At 42.2% G+C, this 25021-nt stretch overlaps 1 protein-coding gene across 7 annotated transcripts in view; it reads right to left on the bottom strand.

Moving 5' to 3' along the window:
• THSD7B (thrombospondin type 1 domain containing 7B) overlaps positions 1–25021 on the bottom strand; it is a 924116-nt gene that overhangs the window by 575568 nt on the left and 323527 nt on the right. For 6 of the 7 annotated variants that reach the window (XM_033944564.1, XM_033944562.1, XM_033944563.1 and 3 more), the window contains exon 5: positions 10039–10287. The exons of the other annotated variant lie outside the window; for it this stretch is intronic. In XM_033944564.1, the coding sequence (XP_033800455.1) occupies positions 10039–10287 (249 nt within the window). The remainder of the gene's footprint in view (positions 1–10038; positions 10288–25021) is intronic. 7 annotated transcript variants of the gene reach the window in all.

Here is a 25021-nt window from a genome sequence, read left to right on the forward strand (position 1 = left end):
ATGCAGGACAATTGCTCACACGACAAATGCGCGCATTGAATAGGAGGTGACCCGTCAAATGCGCTCCGACAATTGGATACTATTTTGTCTTTTTTTTTTAGGATTACAAGGTAACCCTCTTTTTGAGGGGGTGGGGTACGAGGACCCCTCCCCCCACTCCACTTAAAAGATTCACTTGGTATCTAGTGTTAGGTTAGGTTTACATGATGATTATGGAAACCCTTTACATAAGTGGATATCTGGAAGGCCCTGATTTGCTCAGACTCCTCAGGCCTCAGGGCCTGAGGAGTCTGAGCAAATCAGGGCCTTCCAGATATCCACTTATGACAGATTTGACGGAGCAGCATTGTCGTGCGCGCACTTGTCCATGCGTACAATTGTCGGGGCGCATTTGTCGGGGCGCAATTGTCCTGCGTGGATGTGTCGGTGTGCCATATAAATGCCTCTAATATTTGTAAATACAGATTTTGCAAAGTCACTTGTATTCACCTGCCTTTTCTAAGGCAGGATAGATTATATTTTAACACAATTAGTACATGAAAGACACATATAAAAAGAAGATTCAAAAGTCTGAATATGCCAAAGTTGTTAAATGTGTAAAGGGGAAGATATCAAGGTGCAGTAAAAGTCGGATTTTTACTGCACCTCAATTTACCATGGAAGTCACCAACCCATTGTAACAAAGTACCACAGGTTCCCTGAATCCTGTAGTACATGCATAACACCGATTATAATTATACTCACAAACAGCATTATGATGTGGGTCCAGGAGCAATGGACTGCAAAGCCAAAGCCCAATGCTCCAAGGCAACATCCTAAGGCGAGTCACATACAGCAACCTTAAGGTTCCTTCTACCCCTCCCCCAGGAACAAATAAGAGCCCCTCAAAACCTCTTACAGAAACAAGACCCTCCTACCCCCAGTGACAGTACTGCGAGACCATGGCTAGGAGTCACCAGTGACATTTTGATAGCGGTGCCAGGAACAGCAGGAGTGACTGGGGATTTGTCTTGCCCAAATTTACAACGGACTAGGAAACTGTTAAGGTAGGTCTGAAGGGGCCTTTGGCAGGGTAGGGTTCTAACAAGGGAAGCTCTTTTCTTGGGAGGTCTTCCAGTGAGAAAGGACTTCCAGGAATTTAGGATGGAAGGTTTCAGATTGGGAGCTTGAATTGGTGGGCCTCAGGAGAATGTTTGTGCTTTTAGGGAGGCTGCCCTCCCCCCCTAAATCTCAAGTGAAATAAAAAAAAAATAATGGAGGAGAAAATGACTTTAATAATAAGAACATATCTTGTTTCAAGAAAAAATAAAACTACCATGGTATGTGTACAGCAATGGTCATAGAAATTCTCTGTATACAGTGAGAAAACCATCTCATGTAAAATACTACAAAAAATACTTAATAAACAACTTATCTTACACTTCATTTGCCCTTATATGACAGCTTAACCTGTTCTGGTAGTACTGAGAGACAACCAATATGCCTCATTGATGCCATTTTGAACCCAACATTGATGGAGCAGGAGTACTTAAGAGACTCTTGGGCTTGGATTCTCTATAGGACACCCGGTCTCAGAAGCCACCTAAGCAGCTTTTGAGAATCACACACGGGCATCCTATATAGAATCACACCAAAGCCCACCTAAAAAAAGAACCTGGTTCTCTAACCAATGTCCATGCTACAGACGTCGATTAGAGAATCAGGTTGCCACTGAGTGTATCCCTGCCGCAATAAGTTTAGCAGTAACCCGTCCCCACCCCTTGCGAAGACTATCAGCAGGAAGGATGTCCAATTCCTCCTGCCAGAACCCCCCACCCTGTATATCATGCGGCAGGAGGGATGCCCAATCCCTCCTGCCGGAACAACCCCACTCCCCAATAGATCACCGGCAGGAAGGATGCCCAATCCCTGCTGCTGGAACACCCCCACCCCCGCCGGACCATTTACTATGTTAAATATGTCTGGCACATTTCCCTATGAATATTTGTTTTTGGAAAGTGCTCCCTCCAGCATATATATCTCAGTTTACTTTTAAAAAAATTTTGCAATTGCAATGTGTCTTATAATATTTACCTCTTCATACCTCAGTTTATAAGTACATAAAAGTGATTCCCAGGGGGTTCTGTATCAGTTTTATCTTGAATAAAAAGAAACTGCTTGCAAATTCTACCCATTCTTTCTCATTTATAGTTACTTTACAGATGAGCTGTCGTACTTGTCCTGTTATTTAACTAACACCTCCTGTGTACGTACGAGAGAGCTTATTACCAGTGGAAAGCAATACAAAAATAAAACCTCTACCTGACAAACTTAAAATAGATTTATTCCCACACTTTCATGAAGCATAAATTCTATCTAGGGAGATCTTCCACATAAAACATCTTCTTTATGTTATTAAAACATTATTAGTACAAGGTGCTAAGCCTTCAGATGACCCCAAAGGCAAATACTGGTTTTGTAACCGTGGAAACAATGAGTTAAAATCTAAATTGAGGTAAATTTTCAATAGACTGCTTATTGCTAAAGCTGATCTCTCATACATAAAGCAATAATTCATTGCTGATGACATAAGGATTTCTTTCTAGTCCACAATAAATCTAGAAAACCTATAGAGGACATTAATTCATGGCTTGAATTACTAAGCATTTTTCCTGTACACGCCAAACAAAAACATTAGTAAATCAGGCCCTAAATTAACTAAGGGAATGGAACATCGAATACAGTGGTCTCAAACTCAAACCATTTGCATGGCCACATTTTGGATTTGTAGGTACTTGGAGGGCCGCAGAAAAATAGTTAATGTCTTATTAAAGAAATTATAATTTTGCATGAGGTAAAACTCTTTATATTTATAAATCTTTCCTTTAACAGTTAAATTTCTTTAATAAGACATTAACTATTTTTTCTGCAGCCTTCCAAATACCCTATTTTTTCTGCGGCCCTCAGAGTTAAAGTTTAACATCTTTCCTTTCTCAGAACTGACACATTTCAATCACTATATTGAAAATAAAATATTTTCCCTACCTTTGTTGTCTGCTGATTTCATTTTTCTGTGCTTTTAACTATGTTTCCAGGGTCTTCTTGTCCCTTGACTGTTTTCCTTTCCATCTTCACATTCTGCCTTGCATTCATCTTTGGCATTAACTTAACATTCAATTTTTCCCGCTTTTCTGCTTTCTTATCAAAATCTATGTTTCCATGTCTTCCCTTCCCTTCCCATCTCTCTATCCTTCCCTCCCTATTTCTATGGTCTGACATCTCTCTCCTTCCCTTCCAGTGTAACATTTCTCTTTTCCTTCCTCCTTTCCGCCCCCTGCAGTCCATCTCCCTTCCCTTCCTCCTTTCTGGCCCCCCTCCCAGTCCAACATTTCTCCCTCCTTTCCACCAGTCCAACATATTTTTCTCTCTTCCTCCTACATGCTTCTCCTCTGATCCTCTTTTCATCAACCAAACATCTCTCTCTCTCTCTCCATAAGTCCAACTTTTCACTCTCTGCCCTCCCCCTTCCCCAGTGTAACATTTTTCCTTCCGTCCTTTCTGTCCTCTCCATCCATCTTGCCTTCTCCATGAGTTCAACACTTTCTGCCTCCTGAACACTTTCTCTCTCTGTCCTTGCCTCTTCCCTCAGTGGCATCCCTCCTTTGCACCCCCCAACCCAACATGCTCTCTCCCTATGAACCATCTCACCCTCCCCTCCTGTGTGTAGCACCTTTCCTTTCCCTCCCTTTCTGCCAGGTCCAGAAATACCTCTTCTTCCTTCCTTTTACCTCCCCCTTGTCCAGCAGTACCCTTTCCCCCTTCTCCCCTGTCCAACAGTACCCCTTCTCCCTTCCCTGTTCCCATTGTCCAGCAGTACCCCTTCTCTCTTCCCCTGTCCCCATTGTTCAGCAGTACCCCTTCTCCCTTCCCTGTTCCCATTGTCCAACAGTACTCCTTCTCCCTTCCCCCTGTCCAGCAGTACCCCTTCTCCCTTCCTTCTTCCCCTCCTCCTCTTGTCCAGCAATACCCCTTTGTCATTCCCTGTTCCCATTGGCCAGAAGTACCCCTCCTCCCTTCCTTGTTCTCATTGTCCAGTACTTCTTCTCCCTTCCCCCTGTCCAGCAGTACCCCTTCTCCCTTCCTTCTTCCCCTCCTCCCCTTGTCCAGCAGTACCCCTTCCCCTTTCTCTGTTTCCATTGTCCAGCAGTACCCCTTCTCCCTTCCCTGTTCTCATTGTCCAGCAGTACTCCTTCTCCCTTCCCCCTGTCCAGCAGTACCCCTTCTCCCTTCCTTCTCCCCCTCCTCCCCTTGTCCAGCAGTACCTGGTGCACACTGGGCAGGAAGAGAAGCTTCGGCGTCGGCGTCTGCTAACTAGCAACTTCCTGCAGCTGTATCATATGCTGGGACTCCTGCCTTCGCATATCAGGCAGATACGCGAAGGAAGGAGTCCCGGCATACAATGCAGCTGCAGGAAGTTGCTAGTCAGCTAATGCCAGAGCTTCTCTTCCTGCCCAGTGTGCGAGATCATGCCGGAGTCAGCTGACTTGCAACTGCCTGCTGTCGTTGCATATGCCGGGACTCCTGCCTTTGCGTATCCGGCAGATACGCGAAGGCAGGAGTCCTGGCATATGCGACGGCAGCAGGCAGTTGCCCAGATTGCGGGATCGGGTTGCCCAGTTGTAGTTGCCCAGATTGCGAGTTCGGGTACTAGACCACGGGCCACAAAATAGCAGCCAGGGGACCGCATGGGCTGCGAATTTGAGACCGCTGATCTAATATATGATGAAAGAACTAAGACATTAACCCCCTCTTCTACAAAGCCGCACTAGCAGCTGCCGCGTGGCAACAACCCCGAAGCCCTTTAAATCTCTATAAGCTTCGGGGCCATTACCGCACGGCTTTGTAGAAGAGGGGGTAAGAAATATTTATCTTCAAAGTGAGAAAACTAAAACTTGTTGATTAAAAATACTAGAAAGACTGGTGGACGAGAGAGTAGACACGGGGTGTCTGTTTTGAATCTGTTAATGTATGGTTAAACACAAAAGAGGGAAAAGCTTCAGTTGTTCACTCTACCACCAAGATAAGAAGTTCACATTGATGTCCATTACCATGCATTAAGCTTTAGTAAAAGGGCTCATAAGTTAGCTGACAAGAGGGCATAAATTTAAGACATCTTCACTTCAACTTATCAAAGAAAACCACCAATAATATTAATGTTTATGTGATCGCATGAGTGACCAGAAAGCCTAGACTTCTCATAAAATACAAACAGCTGGCAGTGAAGAGGTCAAAAGGAAAACTTTAATTTTGCATGGAAAACTAAACAGGCTTGTTTTTTCACAGGTTCTGCACTCTCAGCAAAATCTTCAAATACAATCTTTATGCTTTTTCCACAACAGGTTTCACACTTTTTACATGTGGAGCGGCCTAATTAAAAAAAAAAAAGTCTAAGTCCGTTTTGGACCTAGGGCGCTAGTCACCTAAAGCTGGCAGTGTCCAAAGTCCATTCTCGAAAAATATGTCCAAAGTATTTTTTTTTTTTTTTCGAGAATCATCAAATTATATGTCCAGCCGTTTGATCGTCCAGACCGCCAAGTCATCTATCTTTATACCACATTCTCAACCAAAAAAACTGCCCAAGTACAAAACACCTAGAAAAAGATCTTTTGGACGTGGGAAGGGTCAGCACAGTGATGGACTGGCCACCCAGACATGGCAACAGAGTAGTGGGGCATCTTACAGGGCACTACTGTGAACTTCACAAAAAGGGTGCCATGTAAACATCTCACAACTCCCTTGTAGGTCATGGTGAGCCCTCCTAAAACCTACTATACCCACCTGTCTACCACCCCAATAGAACCTTATGGCTGCAGGTGGCACCTATATGGCAGTACAGTAGGGTTGGGGGGGTTGGTGGCCTCACATTTTCCACCATGAATGCAGTAGTTAGATTGGCTTACGGGCCTGGGTCCTCCTCTCTAAGGTTCACTAGTCCACCCCCCAGACTACTTAAGCCACCTCAGTGCAGCTCTACTAGACTTTCCTATGCCAGGTGCTGATGTTCTGGAGGCAGATATGTACGTTTATATTCTGATATTTATGGCGATATGGGAGGGTCAGTGATCACTGGGGGAGTGTGTGGGGTTCTTTACTATGTCGCTGCAGTGGTTATCTGGTCACTTTGGATAACTTCTGAGGACTTATACCTATTTTTAGATCGCCTAAGTCACAATGTATAAGTTCCTTCTAGGCAGTCTCATCAAACTGTCAATTATCGCTTTAGGACGACTAAGTTTGGTCGGCCCGCATCCATCCACCTCCCGCCCTAACCACTCCTTCAAAAACGTCCCTTTTCGCTCTGGGTGCACAGCAGCAGCCAAAAGGCCTAAGATTTTGATTATTGGCATTTGGATGACCTGTCTTTTTGATCACCCAAGTGCTGATTTAGGCGGGTTTTTAGACGTATTTTCATTTTGATTATGTTCCTCATACTGTTTTCCCTCATGAATCGGGGCCCTTGTAGCTTGTCCAAGACATAGCTCTCACAGTTTAAAACAGTCATTTCTCAGAGTCTCTTAACTTTGGTTCCAAGGAACGTCACCACTTCACCTTACTGAAACTTCTTCACACAAGCTCAGGGTAGCAATGTCTATGGAAGGTCACTCCATCTCACCAGACCATTCCCAAGTACTGCAGCCAAACAAGACACACTGGGGGGAAGGGGGGAATCATTGCCCTGAGGACCTCCCCTTCCAGAGACCTTTTGCATTGGGTTCTCACCCTGGGAACCCTCTTGCTTCAGGATCACCTTTTCCAGAGACTTCTTGCCTCAGGGTCTCACCCTCAGAAGCCTCTTGCTTTGGGGTCTCCCTTTCCATAGATCTTTTGCTTTGGGGTCTCACCCTGGGAAGCCTCTTGCTTCAGGACCTCATTATTCAACACTCTAATGGCAATTAGGCTTCCTTCCCTCTGAACTCCACTACTCTGACACAGGACCTGTTGTGGCAGTTTTGAACCCCTCCATTGCTGGGCCACTAAACTGCACCATCAGTGAGGAAGTGCTCATCCCTTTACCATACACTTCCACCACACTGCTAAAGAAGATCTGTCCAAGTGATTATTCTGTGCATTGTTTAAAGAGTGTATCGACAATTTCAAAAGTCATTAAAGATTTTTTTCTTAAACTTATGGATACTTTCTAAGGATTATGTGGAGGTTCTAGAATGAGATTATGGTCCATTGGTCATGGTAGGGAGCTAGAGAGTTTCTTGGGGGACTAGTGCTATTAGGCCCAGTATACAGTGGTAGTTATCCAAGTAGGAACATCTCCCACCCAGAGAAGTGCTACTCACCAATATTCAGTGGCACCAATATTCAGTGGTATTATCTGGATGCTGAAAATCTTTATTGACCACCCTGGCACTGTCCAGATACTGATAGGGAGAACTAATGGCACAGCTGAAAATAACTAAGGTCCTACCAATATTCAGTACTGCTACCCAGATATCTTCCAGTACCACCTTATACCTGAATATTTGGTTCATAGTCAGCAATGCGCGAGTCACCAGCGTGCCGACAATCCAGCGCTTACAATTCGGCACAAGAAAGAAGTGCACCGTGGGAAAACTTACTTTTAAAGAGCTCCAACGGGGGTGTCTGGGGGGAACCCCCCTACACACACACTTTACTGCATAGTGTCCGCGCTGCTGTTGGGGGGATTTGAGGGGTTGGAACCCTCCATTATAGAGAAAACTGAACTTTTTCTGATTTTTTTCAGGAAAAGTTCCATTTTTTCTATAATGGGGGGGTTGCACTCCCCACACCCCAACGGCGCGCCGGTGTCTGGCATGCGATTATCCCGTCACCGAATATTTGGTAACAGTTTCCAGGACTAGTCTAGTCTAGTACTGAATATCCAGGTATAAATTTAAATGCCACGCTCTGTGTTTAAAGTCTTCACTGATTGTGATGTTTAAATATTATTTCAATTATTTTTGTGTTTTTCATAGTTTGTATTGTATTTTATATTTTAATGTGCTATGGTTATTAAGCTTGGATTGTGATGCTGTGTTGAAATATAGTATTCATTTTACATTGTTCCCAATTTTAAACCAATGTGTACTCGAATGAAGTGTCAACACATGGAGTCAGAGCAATAAAATGTGACAGAAAGATAGAGAAATATTTCTAATTGTGTTGGGTGCCACAGACTTGATTAAAATTAATTTCCAGGCACACATTGATAAGTTGCCTAAAGATATTATCTCCTATGAATTACAGAAGGAAGTTTTCCTTGGCACATTGTAAGTACTATAATGAATGTTAGCAATAAATTTGAGAAATGGCAATCATATTTCACATAACCTGGCTTAGAAATGAGGTTCATTTAAAGTATGCATAAAATTAACCCATTTAGAGAGAGAGTGTTCCTGAGAAGAACCATTTGGCCCAACTATGCAGATTATGCAACAAGTTTGCCATGCATGTTAAAGTTAATTTCTGTAGAAATACATTAAATGATGGGATATTATGACAAGCTAAACTATCTAGTCTTCTCAGTTGAGATCCTTCTTCTATTTTCCTGCCATGGTTGGTAGAGGTGTTCCACCTCCACCATCATGAATGTATATGTAAGCAGTGTAAAAGTATATGTAAAAGTATATGTAAGCAGTGAGAGTTTTTCTATAAGACAAGCTCCCAGAGAGCACTGCTATTCGGCCAGTGGGCTGGAGCCCCCCCCTCCCCTTTCTCTGGGCCCTCCCCTTTCTCTTGGATGCTACTCTTGTGTGAGGAGATAGAACACATGGCTATAGAAAGTACTTTCCCCCTTCTGACATGTACCTTTGGATTTTGCTAGCTGAAATACAGCTTAGTTTGGATTTTGCTAGCTGAAATACAGCTTAGTAAGAGAAGATGGAGTAAAGTATTACCACTTCACAATGTGAAAATATATTCCTGGCTTGTATTATTTCATAGGAGGTGCTGGTTGAGTGTGAATTCTGTGAGAGAAGAAATTCCTTAAGAACAGAAGAGGTAACATCAGACTGGAAGAAGCATGAGAGGATGATTATGAAGAATTAGAAAGTGAGATTCCTCTGGGAATAATGACATGAGTGGAACTTTGTAATTTTAGAACTTGGATGAGAATACATATTTTGGTTTTCCAGAAGAGCAATTCCCATAGTTGTATCCTCATTGTCTAGGTTCCTGTACAATAGTCTGAATCTTCTTAGGCACTTATGCTGTCTCTCACTAGTAAAAACATATATACAGTGGAACCTTGGCTTACAAGCATAATTCGTTCCAGAAGCATGCTCGTAAACCAAAATACTCGTATATCAAAGCGAGTTTCCCCATAGGAAATAATGGAAACTCACTTTGATACGATCCCCCCCCCGAGGTCAGCGACGCTGCTCCCCCCCCTGCTCGCAAAGCCCCCCCCCCCCCCGCGCGAACCGGCACCCCCCGCCCAACCATCTTGAACTCACGCCCCCATCTGGCACCGCCATGAGAACCGGCATCACTCCCCCCTGCTCGCAAAAGCCCCCCCCCCCGCTCGAATTGGCACCCCCCCCCCCGCGAGAACAGGCACCCCCCACCTGACCAACTTTAACTCAACCTCCCCCCCCCCCCCCCGTCTGGCACCAGCACGCAGCCCACAGATTCTCGGCGAGAGGGAGAATTAGAAGGGCTTGAGCATGCGCAGATACATGCTCAAAGCCAGCAGAGGCAGGAAGAAGATCTTCAAGCGGCACTGGCACGTCCTGTGGGCTGTGTGCCGGTGCCAGACGGGGGGGGGGGTGAGTTAAAGTTGGTTGGGCGGGGGTGCCAATTCGAGCAGGGGGGGCTTTTGCGAGCGGGGGGCAGCGATGCCGGTTCTCGGGGTGGGTGTTTGCAAATCGAGTCAACGCTCAGTTTGCGAGACCAGTTTTGCGAGAATGTTTTGCTCGTCTTGCAAAACACTCGCAAACCGGGTTACTCGCAAATCGAGGTTTGACTGTGTATATATATATATATATATATATTTTTTTTTTTTTTTTAACAGATGAAAGTTGCTACCTTGGACATAGTGGCAGAAGTTCTCCTCCAATATTGCAAGCTTCCTTTTCTTCTAGTTGCGGACACTCCCTTCCACCCCCTAAAGCAAGATGTTTCACATTCCTGCTTCTGCTTCTGAATCCTGGGGTGAGATCTCCTGACTGGCAAGTCTTTGAGCAAAGGCCCCATGGAGACCATTCTGATGTATCACAGTCTTTTGGTATAACACAGGACTGAAAGGTCAGTGGAGTGTTGCCTTGTGTGCAGATACTGCAACATAAAGATAAATTAGTATAAATGCACACAGTATTAATGATTTGCATTAATTATCACACAATTCAAATTTTACCATTGTTTTAATGTATTTTATTTATTAGGTAAAGTATAAAACATACATTAAAAAAATAATACAATTAAAATAATAAAACAGTGCAAATGAAAAAAAAACACTTAAAAGGGGGAATTGCATAAAGTTTTGTACCGATGTGGTATCTTACTGGCATATACTGAACTCTAATTCTATAATACAAGAGTTCTTAACCCAGTCTTTGGGACCTACCCAGACAGGTTTTCAGAATATCCTCAATGAATATGCAGGAGATAGAATTGATTACAATAGAGGTACAAATCATTTGCATGCAAACTCAACCGACTCAATCGCTCAGTGAGTGATTGACACATGCGCAGAGCCCTAACAGCTGTGACAGGAGAAGCAGCCTCCTGTCACTGCTTTTAGGGCTTCTGTATTTTTTATTAATGGAACATATATTTTGTGTGTATTACACATGCAAAATATCTGCCCCATTAAAAAAAAAAAAAAAAAAAAATCAAAGTCCCCTGCCGACACCCCCCCCCAACCGAACCCAAAACAAATGGCAGAAGGTATGCCCACTCCCTTCTGCCATCAGACGCTCCCCACCGCATGGCAGCGTTATGGCAGGAGGGATGCCCACTCCCTCCTGCCACCAAAGATCCCCCACCGTCCCCCAAACCCCCAAAATGACAGGAAGGATGCTCACTCCCTCCTGCCCCCGGATGGCCCCCCCCCCACTGTGCGGCAGCGATATGGCAGAAGGGATACCAACTCCCTCCTGACACTGAACTCACCCCCCCCCCACGAATCTACAACATACCTTCAAACATTGGAAGCAGGTAGCCTGTAGAGAGGCTCGTAGTTCAGCCACCGGGTCTAAAATGATGCACTTCCCCTCCCCAGTTCATCATGTGATGCACAGGGCGGGGCCAAAGGCCCTGATTGGTTCAGTCACTTAAGGCCCCTCCCAAGCAGTGGGGCCTTAAGCATTTGAGTCAGTCAGGCCTTAGGCACCTCCCTCTGTCTGTATCCCAGGATATAGTCAATCAGGACCTTAGGCTTCTCCCTCAGTATCCTGGATACAGAGGGAGGTGCTAAGGCCTGATTGACTCAGATGCCTAAGGTTCCACCCCTTGCTACCTCCCCACAAATGTACCTAACATTCATCCAACATCACTTGGTAAAAGGATTAATGCATGCCATGTTAACCCTTTCACATTATAACAAACTGATTTTCATGGTCCTTTTCAGAGGGATTGAGTTATTGCCATATTAATTTGCAGAGAAGGTAAATGGTCATATTTAAAATGAATGACAATATTCATACAAAATAATCAAGAACTCGATTATGCTTTTAAATTTTTCTGTTTCTCCTTGCTTAATTTTTGTTTGGAAATGGGGGAAGTTCTGTTTAGTATAACCATCAGTATTTAATGGTACACCTCATTCATTTCATTCTTTCCCCCACTTTCCGAAGCTGGCTAAAATAACCAAAATATAAAAAGCATTTGTGTTCTCGGTGTGTGACTGAGGTATTCTGTTAGAATTAATTTTCCAAGTGGCATTCTCTAGTAATTTGGAGGGGATATTTGTGAGGGGAGACAGGTTTTGCTGATCCTTGTTCTGTATTGTATTTGTGATTTATAAAACAACAGTTGTACAGAATATTGTTTCTTTTTATATTTTAATGAAATCATTTAAATATAAAATAATAACTGAGGCTTGTGCGGATGGGATCAGACTGAGTTCGCAGGGATGGGGGCGGGGACAGAGACAGAGCTTGCGGGGACAGGGAGAAAGCTTGCGGGGACGAGACGGGACGGGAACAAACTTTGTCCCCATCAAGTTTCAAGTTTCAAGTTTATTTTTAACTTGTTGAATCGCTTAATTTAAATTGCTAAGCGATTTACAGATAAAAAATAGGTACAACAGATTAATTATAAAAGAATACATAAATTTAACACATTATCATACAGAATAATAAATAAAGTCATACAAACTAACAGACACATGAGGAAAGAAAGGGTAGAACTACAATCGTATATATTAAAGAAAACATAAATGGTAAAAATACATCAGGTAAGGGAAATCACAGGGAAATAAAAAGATAAAAAAGAAAAATTTTAATAAAAATCCTTAATTAAGTTCACACATCAAACACATCTTTAAAAAGGAAACTCTTTAAGCTGCTTTTAAACTGTTTCAGATCACTTTCTACTCTAAGATACTGGGGCAAACTGTTCCACAATTGTGGGGCCATAACAGAGAAGATGTCAGTGCGACGAGTTCCAATGACTTTTAGTGATGGAACTGCTAGAAGTCCTTGATCAGTGGATCTTAAAGAGCGTGAAATACTATATGGAATGAGCAATCTATTGATGAATTGGGGTTCATTTGTAATCAATGTTTTAAAAACTAAAAGTAAGATTTTAAAAGTAATACGATGGGTAATAGGGAGCCAATGTGATTCGATCAAGAGTGGTGTAACATGGTCAAATTTTTTGCGGTTGTGTATTAATTTGATTGCCGTATTCTGAACTATCTGAAAACGTTTTTTCTCTTTTTGGGTAACATTTATTAATAGAGAGTTACAGTAGTCAAGTTTTGAAATAATTAATGAGTGAATCAGTATGTTTAGTGATTTTGGCTCTAAAAAATTGGCAATTGATCGGATCATACGCAATTTGAAGAAACATGTTCTGACAGTATTAGTAATGTGTTCATGGAAGGATAACCTATCATCTATTGTAACTCCTAATATTTTTAGAGATCTTACTGAATTTAATTGAACGTTATCTAGAGTAAACGGAGCATTTAGATTTATATCTTTTTTCCAAGGGAAAAATAATGTTTTGGATTTTTGTACGTTTAGGGCTAACATGTTTGAGTTAAGCCATTGTTTAATATCTCCTAGTTTCCTATTTATTTCAATTATTTCATTTTTATTATCTGGATTCAGTGAATGAAGCAGTTGAACATCGTCGGCATAGGTGAAAGTAGTAAAGTCTATTGATTGGCATAGGCAAAGCAGTGGAGAGAGAAAAATATTAAATAGAAGTGGTGACAATATTGATCCTTGAGGAATACCGTAACTAGTGGTATAAGGTTTTGAAACTGTGTCTTTAAAGATAACCGTAGATGAGCGATCGGAAAGGAAAGAATGAAACCAGTCAAGAACTTGACCACCAACTCCTATTGTTTTCAGTCTGTCTAAAAGTAGTTCATGATCAATAGTATCGAATGCTGCTGATAAATCAAGAGAGAAAAGAATTACTGAATTATGATGATCTAAGTGATAAAATATGTTAGTGGCTAGTCCAATCAATGAGTATTCAGTAGAGTAATTTTTCCTAAAACTTGTTTGATTTGGATGGAGCACATTGGTTGTTTCAACAAAGTCAGTCAGTTGTTCAAATACAAGCCTTTCGGTTAATTTTGCCAAAAAAGGAATATTGGCTATGGGCCGATAATTTGTAGCTTTTCCGGGTCCGGTTTTGTGGTCTTTTATTATCGGAATAACAGAGGCCTTTTTCCAGGCAGATGGCAGTTGGCCTAGTTCTAAGCTATTTCGGATAAGATTGTGAATATGAGGCCCAAAACAAGGAAAAAATTTTTTCAAGATTACCGGAGGAATGATTTCATCTCGTGTACCTTTTAGATTAACTCTCGAAAAAAAGTTGTTTTATGTCTTCTAATGAAGGGAGATTGTCATTCTCTATGTATAGCATAATTTTGTAAAGATTTTCTATGCATCTCTGTAGTGTATACCCTCCTCTCGGGTAGAGATTAAGTAGAAAGAATGAACAGTAAAACTTAAACTTAAAGGATCTCCGTTTGCTAGCCTAAAAAGTAACTTTTACAGAGGCAGCCATCTTTTTGATAGGGATCTGAATGCTACTTCAAAGGCAAATATGAATATCAACATAGGAGTGTCAGTGTTCCAAAGCAATCTATCCAGGGGCTCATAATCAAAAAATAAAGATGTCCATAAAGAGTCATAAGTCAGACTCGGATGTCCTTTTCCATAAATGGCCCTCCATATGAACGTTCACCATCATTTCACTAGACAACGGTAAATTTGCAACTAATAGCGCGTCTGGTTTTATCAGGGGGCAAAATGTGGACTAAAGTTGAGATTAGACCCAGGGAAGGACATTAAAATAATAAACTTTGCATGTTCAAATCTTCACACATCATTTTTCATAGAAGAAAATACCTGCAGAGCAAAGAGGTACAAATCTCTGCTGGTACTTTTTCACTGGGAATCCTTCCAAGAGAAGTATATACATATGGCTTCTTTGAATTCGTGGGTAAAAACACCCATTGTTTATGCACCTGCCTACATGGTTCAGCAAAATTGCTTTTTTTATATTTCCCTGAACACTTCTAAATAACTTTTAATGAAATCATAGTACCACGTTTTGTATCTATATTCGCTGATTGTCCAGCCCTTCTTTGTTGTAAACCGCCTCGAACTACTACGGCTTTGGCGGTATATAAGAATAAAATTATTATTATTATTATTAAAGAGCGCTGAAATCTGGGTTTAACTTGTCCTAATTCAGGACTTTCCAGTGTGATAAGCCCAGATTTAACCCAGCAAAATTGAAGGCATTTTTTTTTTTTTTTTTCCAGGTTGTACATTATTTGCATTAGAATGCTGTACCTGTTAAAAGTTAATGCAAGGGTGCTTACCGCATTAATCAGTGCAAATGCCATGTCCATTTTCTACTCATAGAATCACACCACCCAAGAATTAACAACAAAAAAACCACATGCTAACTCACATGCTAGCCACCAGGTAAAATACCACAAAATGTCTTATTGCATTTTTTCCCACTCTAAGCGCATATTAAGGCTTAACACCATTTAGTAGAAGGGCCTCTTTATTAATTATGAAGTAGAGTACATCATCATGTTATTTTTTTTTCCAATTATCCTGGTGTATCTATCAACTCTATCTGTTCTCATATATATCTGTCCTCTGTTGAAGAATTATAAGAACATAAGAATAGCTTTACTGGGTCAGACCAATGGTCCCTCTAGCTCAGTATCCCATTCTTACGGTGGCCAATCCAGGTCACAAGTACCTGGCAAAACCCCAAATAGTAGCAACATTCCATGCCACAGATCCAGGGCAAGCATAGCAGACTATGGATTTTTCCTCCAGGAACTTGTCCAAAGCTTTTTTTTTTTTAAAAACAGTTCTTGCCATGTCCTCTGGCAATGCATTCCAGAGCTTAACTATTCTCTGAGTGAAAAAAATATTTATTCCTATTGGTTTTAAAAGTATTAGATGGAGATAGTAGATAAGGACAATATGACCCATTTACTTTGCCCTATTGAATTCCTATTGTGATGAAAGTATACTGTAGTTATCTAGGGGAAAACTCTATAAATGGCACTCAAAAGTCATGACCGAAAAAATTGAACAGTATTCTATGATAAGCTTTCTGGGACTGGCCCTTTTAATAGAATAGTAGATAACACCCAAAGTTGTGCTCAACTTTGGGCATTAGGAGTTCTGTCAACTGAAACCAGGTGCAAATCGCAGTGTGCAAGCTGGGCGTGGATTCCCAAATTTTATAACACTGTGCAATTTAAGGAAACGCCCCTCGCCTACTCATGCCCTCCCCATGGCTACACCCTCTTTGCAAATCTGTGTGTATTTTCATGTGGATCTACCTTTTCTGCCCCATTTTGTTGACTTGCATCCATTAGAACACTCTTTTTGTGCCAAAAAGTTAGTGCAAAAGTAGCACCTAATGTTTGGTGCAATATAAAGAATTTTGCCCTAATCATCTGAGTGTATCCCATATTTCTTAAATTAGGTCGTAATTATTTTCCTACACATCGCACCACTGGAAGGCCATTCCCTAGATCCATTACCATTTCCGAGAATAATTATATCATTATGTTACTCTGGAGTCTACACCACAGTTCTTCAACCGCCGGTCCGCAGGAAATTTTTGCCGGTCTGCGCAGGGCCGGCAAGATTGACTCATTTCAACTTCCTGCCGGTCCGCACAGGGCCGGCAAGATCAGCATGTGAAGCGTGCACTGGGCCGGAGAGATCTTGGGGAGCCTCCAACAGTGGCTTTCTCCCCTCTGCAGCTCTCCTTTACTTCCCAGCGCAGCGATTCACGAAGGCAGCCTCGGGGCTTTTGCTGAGTCGCGGCTGCCTCTGATGATGCAACTTCCTCTTTCCTCAGAGGCGGCGCGACCCAACAAAGGAACCGAGGCTGCCTTCGTGAATCACTGCGCTGGGAAGTAAGAAGAGCTGCTGGCAGGGGAGAAAGCCACTATCAGAAGCTGCTGGGCAAGGGAAAAAAAGGGACAGCTGCTACTGGAAAGGGAGAAGGAGAGATGCTTCTTGGAGGGGAGGAGGGAAAGGAATCTGGGAAGCTGCTGGGCAGGGAAAAAAAGGGACAGCTGCTACTGGAAAGGGAAAAGGAGAGATGATTCTGGGAGGGGAGGAGGGAAAGGAATCTGGGAAGCTGCTGGGCAGGGAAAAAAAGGGACAGCTGCTACTGGAAAGGGAGAAGGAGAGATGCTTCTGGGAGGGGAGGAGGGAAAGGAATCTGGGAAGCTGCTGGGCAGGGAAAAAAGGGACAGCTGCTACTGGAGAGGGAGAAGGAGAGATGCTTCTGGGAGGGGAGGAGGGAAAGGAATCTGGGAAGCTGCTGGGCAAGGAAAAAAGGGACAGCTGCTACTGGAGAGGGAGAAGGAGAGATGCTTCTGGGAGGGGAGGAGGGAAAGAAATCTGGGAAGCTGCTGGGCAAGGAAAAAAAAGACAGCTGCTACTGGAGAGGGAGAAGGAGAAAGAGAAATGCTTCTGGGAGGGGAGGAGGGAAAGGAATCTGGGAAGCTGCTGGGCAAGGAAAAAAGGGACAGCTGCTACTGGAGAGGGAGAAGGAGAAGGAGAGATGCTTCTGGGAGGGGAGGAGGGAAAGGAATCTGGGAAGCTGCTGGTCAAGGAAAAAAAGGGACAGCTGCTACTGGGAGGGAGAAGGAGAGATGCTGCTGGGAGGGGAGGAAGGGAAGAGAGTTACTGCTGGACAGGAGGAGGAGGGAAGGGAGAATGAAAAAAGGAAGGAAACAGCTGGCAGAGAGATTAGAGGAGGGGAAGGGGAGACACAGGAATGAGAAAGTAGAGAGATTGATGATAGGAAGGGGTCAGCAGAAAAATAAGCAGAGGGACAACGATGATAGATCTGGTGTAGGAGAGATAAAAATGAAGAGAGCAGTGAAGCTGGAATGAATCATGTAAAAAGGAGAGAGGGGGCACAAGCTGGATGGAAAGGGGAGAGGGGCATAGAAAGAAGACAGATACCATATGGAAGGGGGAGAGGACAGACAGTGGATGGAAGAGGCAGATGCTGGATTGAAGAGACAGAGAGGGCATACGCTGGAAGGAAGAGAGTGAAAAAAAGATTGAAAGCAGAAACCAGAGACGACAAAAGGTAGAAAAAAATAATTTTATTTCTATTTTGTGATTAGAATATATCAGATTTGAAATATATATCCTGCTAGAGCTGGTGTTAGACATAACTGGGGACTGCAAAACCCAGGCAGTGCTTCTTTAGCTTCCAGCTGGCTTAGGGCGCTCTCTGACCAGGGGGAAGTTGCCCTAGTTGCACTCCCCTAAAACTATTCCTGTCATGTGTTACTTCAGTATTCTGTTAGCATGATATTTCTGTGTAGCATTCTGTAATAATTTGGCATGTTCAGTTTTCTTGATAGTAGAGGGGATATATGTGAAGGGGAGGGGAGACAGGGGTTTTGTTGATCCTTGCTCTGAATTATTTGTATTTATAAAATGACAATTCTACAGAATATTGTTTCTTTTTATACTTTAATAAAATACATTCAATATAAAATCATAACTGAGGCTTGTGTGGATGGGATCAGATGATTTGTGGGGACCGAGCTCGCGGAGATGGGGCGGAAATGGGGTTTTTAAATTTTAGTCCTAGTAGTTTGCCGATCCACAAAATAATTCTTTTTTTTCTGCCGGTCCACAGGTGTAAAAAGGTTGAAGAACACTGGTCTACATCAATACTTCCCAATCTTTTTGTACCTGTGGCCCTATGATTGTGGCCAAATAAAATTGTGTAAACCCCTGAGGTGCAGAATAATTATGTACTTATTTATTTATTCAATTTTCTATACCGTTCTCCTAGGAGAGCTCAGAACGGTTTTTACATGAATTTATTCAGGTACTCAAGCATTTTTCCCTGTCTGTCCCAGTGGGCTCACAATCTAGCTAATGTACCTGGGGCAATGGGGGGATTAAGTGACTTGCCCAGGGTCACAAGGAGCAGCGTGGGTTTGAACCCACAACCTCAGGGTGCTGAGGCTATAGTTTGAGAGCCTACCTAGGCAGAGACCCTAAAAGCAGGTTTTACTACCCCATTTGGGATTTCAGCTCACAGTTTGGGAAGCTGTGGTCTACACTTTTGAACCTCAAACCACATATAGATATGCACACCTGAATTCTGTAACTAAGGGCTCCTTTTACGAAGCCGCATTAGCGGTTTAACGCACGTAATAGCGCGCGCTAAATCGCAAAGCCGCGCTAGTCGCTACCGCCTCCTCTTGAGCAGGCGGTAGTTTTTTGGCTAGCGTGGGGGTTAGCGCGTGATGAAAAGTCTCGCGCGCTGAAGCCAATAACGCGTCGTCGTAAAAGGAGCCCTAAGTGGGATTTATACTGTGGAAGGGAAAGCCGTCTTTATACAGTGGCTGCTTTCACTGGTTTTTATTGAGGGCCATTTTATGGTCCAGGGGACATTGCTATGTAGTGATACATTGACAGCCTGCGGTTTGTTTCCTAAAACTCTTAATCTCTATTAGCTAATATTTATAGTCTACGATTGGTGAAACATTCTGCAGCACATGAATCAATTAACACAATTAGGTAATCATTTTGTTTAAATCTTGACAAGAGCCTTACTTACTCTTCATTGAGCATCATTTCAGTACAAGTCATTTCACTTTTAGTAGATAGATTTGATTTTCTCTTTCTCAATTATCATTTTGAACTTGTTATATGTTATATTACACTCTAATTAGTAAACCCTTATACAAGATCATAGAGTCATCTTAGTTGCTGGAACTCATTTTAACAGTCAATTGGTATGCATTAATTTGTCTGAACATTTGTAAATGGTTCAATTAAATGGACCTTGGTTGTATCACAGATATTACTGTCATACTTAAACCTAAGCCACTATAGACACTAAAGCACTTAATTGCCTCCATCCTTATTAGGATAGTGTTCATGCTCGGGTCCTCAGGTTTTCATTTTGGTGTTCCTATCTTTTACGTTAATTTTTTTTGTGCAGCAGTTTCAATTTTTTTTTTTTTTACTTCCAGCTCAGTTGAAACATGCACTTGTTCCCTGTTTTAAAACTTCCCACCCAGTCCAACTATGGCAGTGACAGTCCTTGGCCAAGGACCACAGACCACAGTTCTCTCTTGAAACTGAAACATGTACCTCCAAGTCCGACCTGTAGGTGTCATCAGAGCTGTGTAAGCCATCTGCACATAGTCCCTGGCTGGCGGGGGAGGGGGGCAGATAGGCTTATCTGGGAGTCAAACCCGTGTCTTTCTCATACCAAGGTGCGACACTGAAAATTTCACTGTCTTCCTTTCTGGAGTCTTGAATTAGCATAACGTAGTTGATCTATTAATCGAATTAAATAATGTAGAAATGAATGGTAATATGTTATACATTGTGAGAGCAATTTTTAAAAAAGCCTGCACAGTTGCTTACTGTGTGAGATCAAGTTCAGACAGAAGCAGTGCCTCTCTGTGAAGTGAATATTAACTTGCTGGGCGATTTGGTGACCTATGCTTCAGTTTAGAATGTATAATTTCATTGACAAAATCTGTTTTAATTTCATTTTTTAAAAGCTGGTTTTAAAATAGTATAAATTTTGAATGCCTTAGATAAGGGCTCCTTTTACTAAGCTGAGCTAGACGCTAACGCCTCCATAGAGCTAGCGTTAGTTTTTCTGCGTAGCACGGGGGTTAGCGCACGCTAATCTTCAGTGTGCGCTAAAAACGCTACCGCAGCTTAGTAAAAGGAGCCCTAAATGTACTAATTGTTCCAGCCCTAAAATAGTAAAAGGTCCATATTAGTTTATCAGGTCTACATTTCTTTAACCTTAGTTTAGTCTTCTCTCCCTCCCACCTAAAACACGTCTCTTAATTTCTCACAATTAAGAGGGCAGCGAGTGATTCACCCTAAGCAACAATTTGTTGTTCAGTAAGAAGAAAACACAAAATAAAAGTGCAAAATATACCAAATAATCTTAAAACCTTTTATATTAGTATAGATACCCCCACGCCCCTTAGCAGTTTTAAATATCTAAACAACTCACCACTATTAAAATGCAGGCAGAAGTCTAGAAGTGAGATGGGTGCTCTAGAGACTTTTGCACAGAGGGTCACATTTGGTGAGAATTTGCATGTGTGCACTCCTCACCGCAGCATTTTTGAGAGTTGAACGCTGCATTTAGACAAATTATTTTAAAGAGAGAAAAGATTTTTCACTTCATTTGGACGAATTATTTTAAAGGGAGAAAAGACCCCTGAGGCAGGCAAGAGCCAAAACACTGCAAGTGTCGGGCCATACGTCTTGGTTACACATTGTGAAATAAAGTGCATTTTTTATCCCAGTTCTGGAGACAGTTTCACCTTTGTTGGGTGATGTAGGCACCTGCAGGCATCTACATTTCTATAGAGTAATTAGCACTGTATACTTTTTATATGCAAGTACTTTCTCTGTCCTAGTGGACTCATAATCTAAGGGGTTTTATTCTACCTGTAGCAATGGAAAGTTAGGTGTCTTGCCCAAGGTCACATACTGCTGCACTGGGAATTGAATCCAATTCCCCAGGATCTCAGCCCTTTACACAGTGGTGTAGTGAGGGAGAGAGGCGCTCAGGATGGTAGCATCCCTTCCTGCCCTCTTTTCTGCCCCCCCACCTCTACATACTCCTTCCCCACTCCCTCCTGCTGCGTGTGCACCATTTTCCTTCCCCCTGTACCTCTATAATGTTCCTGGCACGAGCAGCAACCCCCAAGCTGCTGTTGCGCCAGCATTGGCTCCTCATCTGATATCACTTCCTAGGCGCGGGTCCAGGAAGTGATGTCATAGGAAGAGCCGACACTGGTATGACAGCAGCTTGGGGGTTGCTGCTCACACCAGGAATGTTACAGAGGTACAGGGGAAGGGAAGCGGCAGTTGGGGGGGGGAGGAGCAGGGAGGGCACCTCACCAAGATGGCGCCCCTTACTACACTACTACCTTTACACTAAGGCCCTCTTTTACAAAGGTGTGCTAAGCGGTTTAGCGTGCGCTAACCGCTAACACGTCCATAGGATAACATGAACGTGTTAGCGTTTAGCGCATGTTTAGCATGCGATAATATTTAGCGCGCCTTTGTAAAAGAGGGGGTAAGTATTAGGCTACTAGGGGCTCATTAAAAAAATGTCCAAAATGTGGCATAGAGGGGTAGATGGATATTTTCCTCATCAAACTCTTTCAATTTACTATTTTTGAAACCTATTTTCTAGATAGATTTCTATGTCCGCAGCAGATCTAAATCTCAAGGGGGCATGTTAGAGGTGTGGTTTGAGCAGGACTAAGGCAGGCTTATGATCTGAATGTTTTTCTGCAATCAAACATTTTAGAAAATGTCCAGGGCACAATTTAGACGTTTGGGGCTAGACCTGTTTTAACAATGAATAAATGGCAAAAAAGTGCCCAAACCAGATGACATGCTCCACCACACTCCTCCAGTGGTCACTGACCCCCACTCACCCCCCAAAGATGAAAGTACATATCTGCCTATATAATAGCTTCAGATGTTATGGCCAGTCCTAGTAGAGCAGCAAGCGAGTTAGTGATGTAGCCTAGTGGGTGGTGTATTCAGCCATAGAGATGGGGACTCAAGCCATATCCCACTCTATCTCCTAAACTTATGATGGACTATGTGAGCCTTCCTAAACCCACCCTAATTCCACTATATCTACAAATAGGTGTCATCTACAGGCATAAAAGCTATTGTTGTGGTGTTGGGTCCAGTTGGTTTTGGATGGGTTTTAGAGGGCACACCACACAATATAAGGGGTTATGGTGAGAGGTGTACCTGGAACCTTTTATGCAAAGTTTACTACAGTGCCTGCTAAGGTGCCCCATTACTCTGCTGGGATGTCTGTGTGGCCAGTCCACACAAATGCTCACCTCTTCTACATCCCAATAGCTTGTCCTGTGTGTTTTTCTTTTGTATGTGTGTTTTTCGAAAATAGTTCAAAAAGATAGACACACATTTGAAAATAGCCATTAAAAAAATAAAAAAAACCTACAACAACAACAAGATAAAATAGACGTTTTGCAGTTTTGAAAATGGTCATGTTTGGTACTGGATTTTTTGTGTGTCTTCTACAAAATGTCCAAACTCGAATTTGGACATCATATAAAATTGGTCCTCTATATCTGGTTTTATAGAGGGAAAAAAAACAAAAAAACAACACAGCTATACAATGTAGAGCTGTTTAGAAAAAGGAATAAGCTAATCCTTTCATCGATACTATTACCAGATTCTATAACTGCATCAGGGTGACTACATCAAAGTTTATATTGTAACATTTAACTCACGTTGCTGGATTTATTGTTAATGTTCATTGCTAATGCTTGCTCCTCCACCTTTCATACCCACCAGTGTTATTTAAAAATAAAAGAGCACGTTAGGTGATAGCAGATTACAGCATTAGAAAGATTGATGACTGCCCTGGCATACAACCTGTAAAGGACTCTGACATGATTACTCATGGACTGAATCAAAATGCAAACTGCATTCAATTGAGGAACTCAGATAATTTAATATGAGCATTCCATCATATGCAGCATATGGATAAAGTATTATGGACAAGGTGACTTCTGCATACCTCTTAGCTATCTGGCAATGAAATGTTTATTATTACATGAGATTAAAGTATATTCTATCATAACCAAATCATCAAATATATATGATTTATTTTCCTATATAGATTAATTCGTTTTACTATTTACAGGGGATATTATCAACATGGATACTGTTAAGATATCTTATTTTACTGTTAACCTCAGTTAGTAACTAAGGGCTCCTTTTATTAAGCTGCAGTAAAAAGTGACCTTGGCATGCTCTAATGTGGGTCCTTCTTGTGCACTAAGACTATTTTTACCACTTTTCCATTTTCTCAACTGGTGGCCATGCACTAATTTTACCATTAGCACAAGGCCATTAACAAAAAGAGTAGCATATGAGCACCTAAAGGGGAATTCATCAACAAGCTCTAAGGGCCAGATTCTGCAACTGGAGTCAGACTTGTGTTAATTATGTACCGACATTGATTGCAGAATCGCAGCCACATGTAAAGTAGACACTGAGGTCCTGATTCTATAAAGGGCGTCTAAGTCATGCCCATCCCATCCCAAGGAGTCCGTCTACCCTCTTCTGCCAAAATTTCTATCTTTAATTGTTACCAGTTTTTCCCACTGGTGCCCGTCCTTCGTTCAAATGTACCAAGTTAACAACTTACTTCTCATCAACATCCTATGTTATATTTTTCACCTTCGCAGTCTTGCTCCTTTGTAACTCAAAGCGCAATCTCCTTTCTCTTCTTCTACTTATGCTCTGAATATCGTCGACTGTATAATGCTACTCATTGTGAAACCGTGTAATACACAGACCCTGTAACTCTCCTGTTACTATCACTAGATGTTCAATGCTATACTCTGTAATTCGCTGTCTGTACAGTTTCTCTTCATTGTAAACCGCCTAGAAGTCGCAAAATTGTGGCGGTATATAAGAATAAAGTTATTATTATTATTATTATTATTAATGTTAGATGTGCTTTAGGCATCCAATCTAAGTAGTTAATGAGCCAATTAAAGGTCTTAACAAGCGATAATTGGTACTTAGGCTTCCAAAGGACGAAGACGCCACTTTGTAGACATAGCCACAATTTCATGGATGCCCATGTTTAAAACTTGCACCTACCTCAGTGGGCGTAGGCGTGGAATGGACGTGGTTTGGGAAATTTGGGTGTCCTTTGATTCATTTAAATAACATTGAGCGTGATTCTATAAAGGACGCTGATGTGGCCCTTCGGCTCAAATGAGCCTGGGGGTGGCAGCCTATTAAAAATAGACAGATATGTGGTAGAAGGGGCAAACATGAATTAAAATAGTCATTATATTTTCCTCCCATTGCTTCGGATTTACTAGTTAGGGTTTGATTGATAAGATAGGGATTTAATCCAAGAGCAGAGGAGAAGGTTTTATGAGTGGCTATATAAAATCACAATGGGATGGACCAGAACACAAACCAAGTAAGACAAATATGAGATAATATATTGATCTAAATATGTGTTTTGTGCTGAAGTCACTGGAAACAGGGAAAGAGCAGCATTCTCTTAGGACACTAGAATTAATTAATAAGCTCTCTTGAAGGCCAGAGAAGATAAACCAGAGGTGGTAGCTTATCTTTATGAAGTTCCATTGTTTTAATGTGTGCCCAGTCTGGTCTCCAGAGCCCTGTGGTAGATAAGGTTTGGCTTTTGACCTGTTTGCTATAGAGATGGACTTTTCTTCTTATTACAGAGATTACATTCCAGGGGAGGGGGGCTCCCTCTCCCTTTT

Source organism: Geotrypetes seraphini, chromosome 5 (assembly GCF_902459505.1).
Source record: "Geotrypetes seraphini chromosome 5, aGeoSer1.1, whole genome shotgun sequence".
NCBI lineage: Eukaryota > Metazoa > Chordata > Amphibia > Gymnophiona > Dermophiidae > Geotrypetes > Geotrypetes seraphini.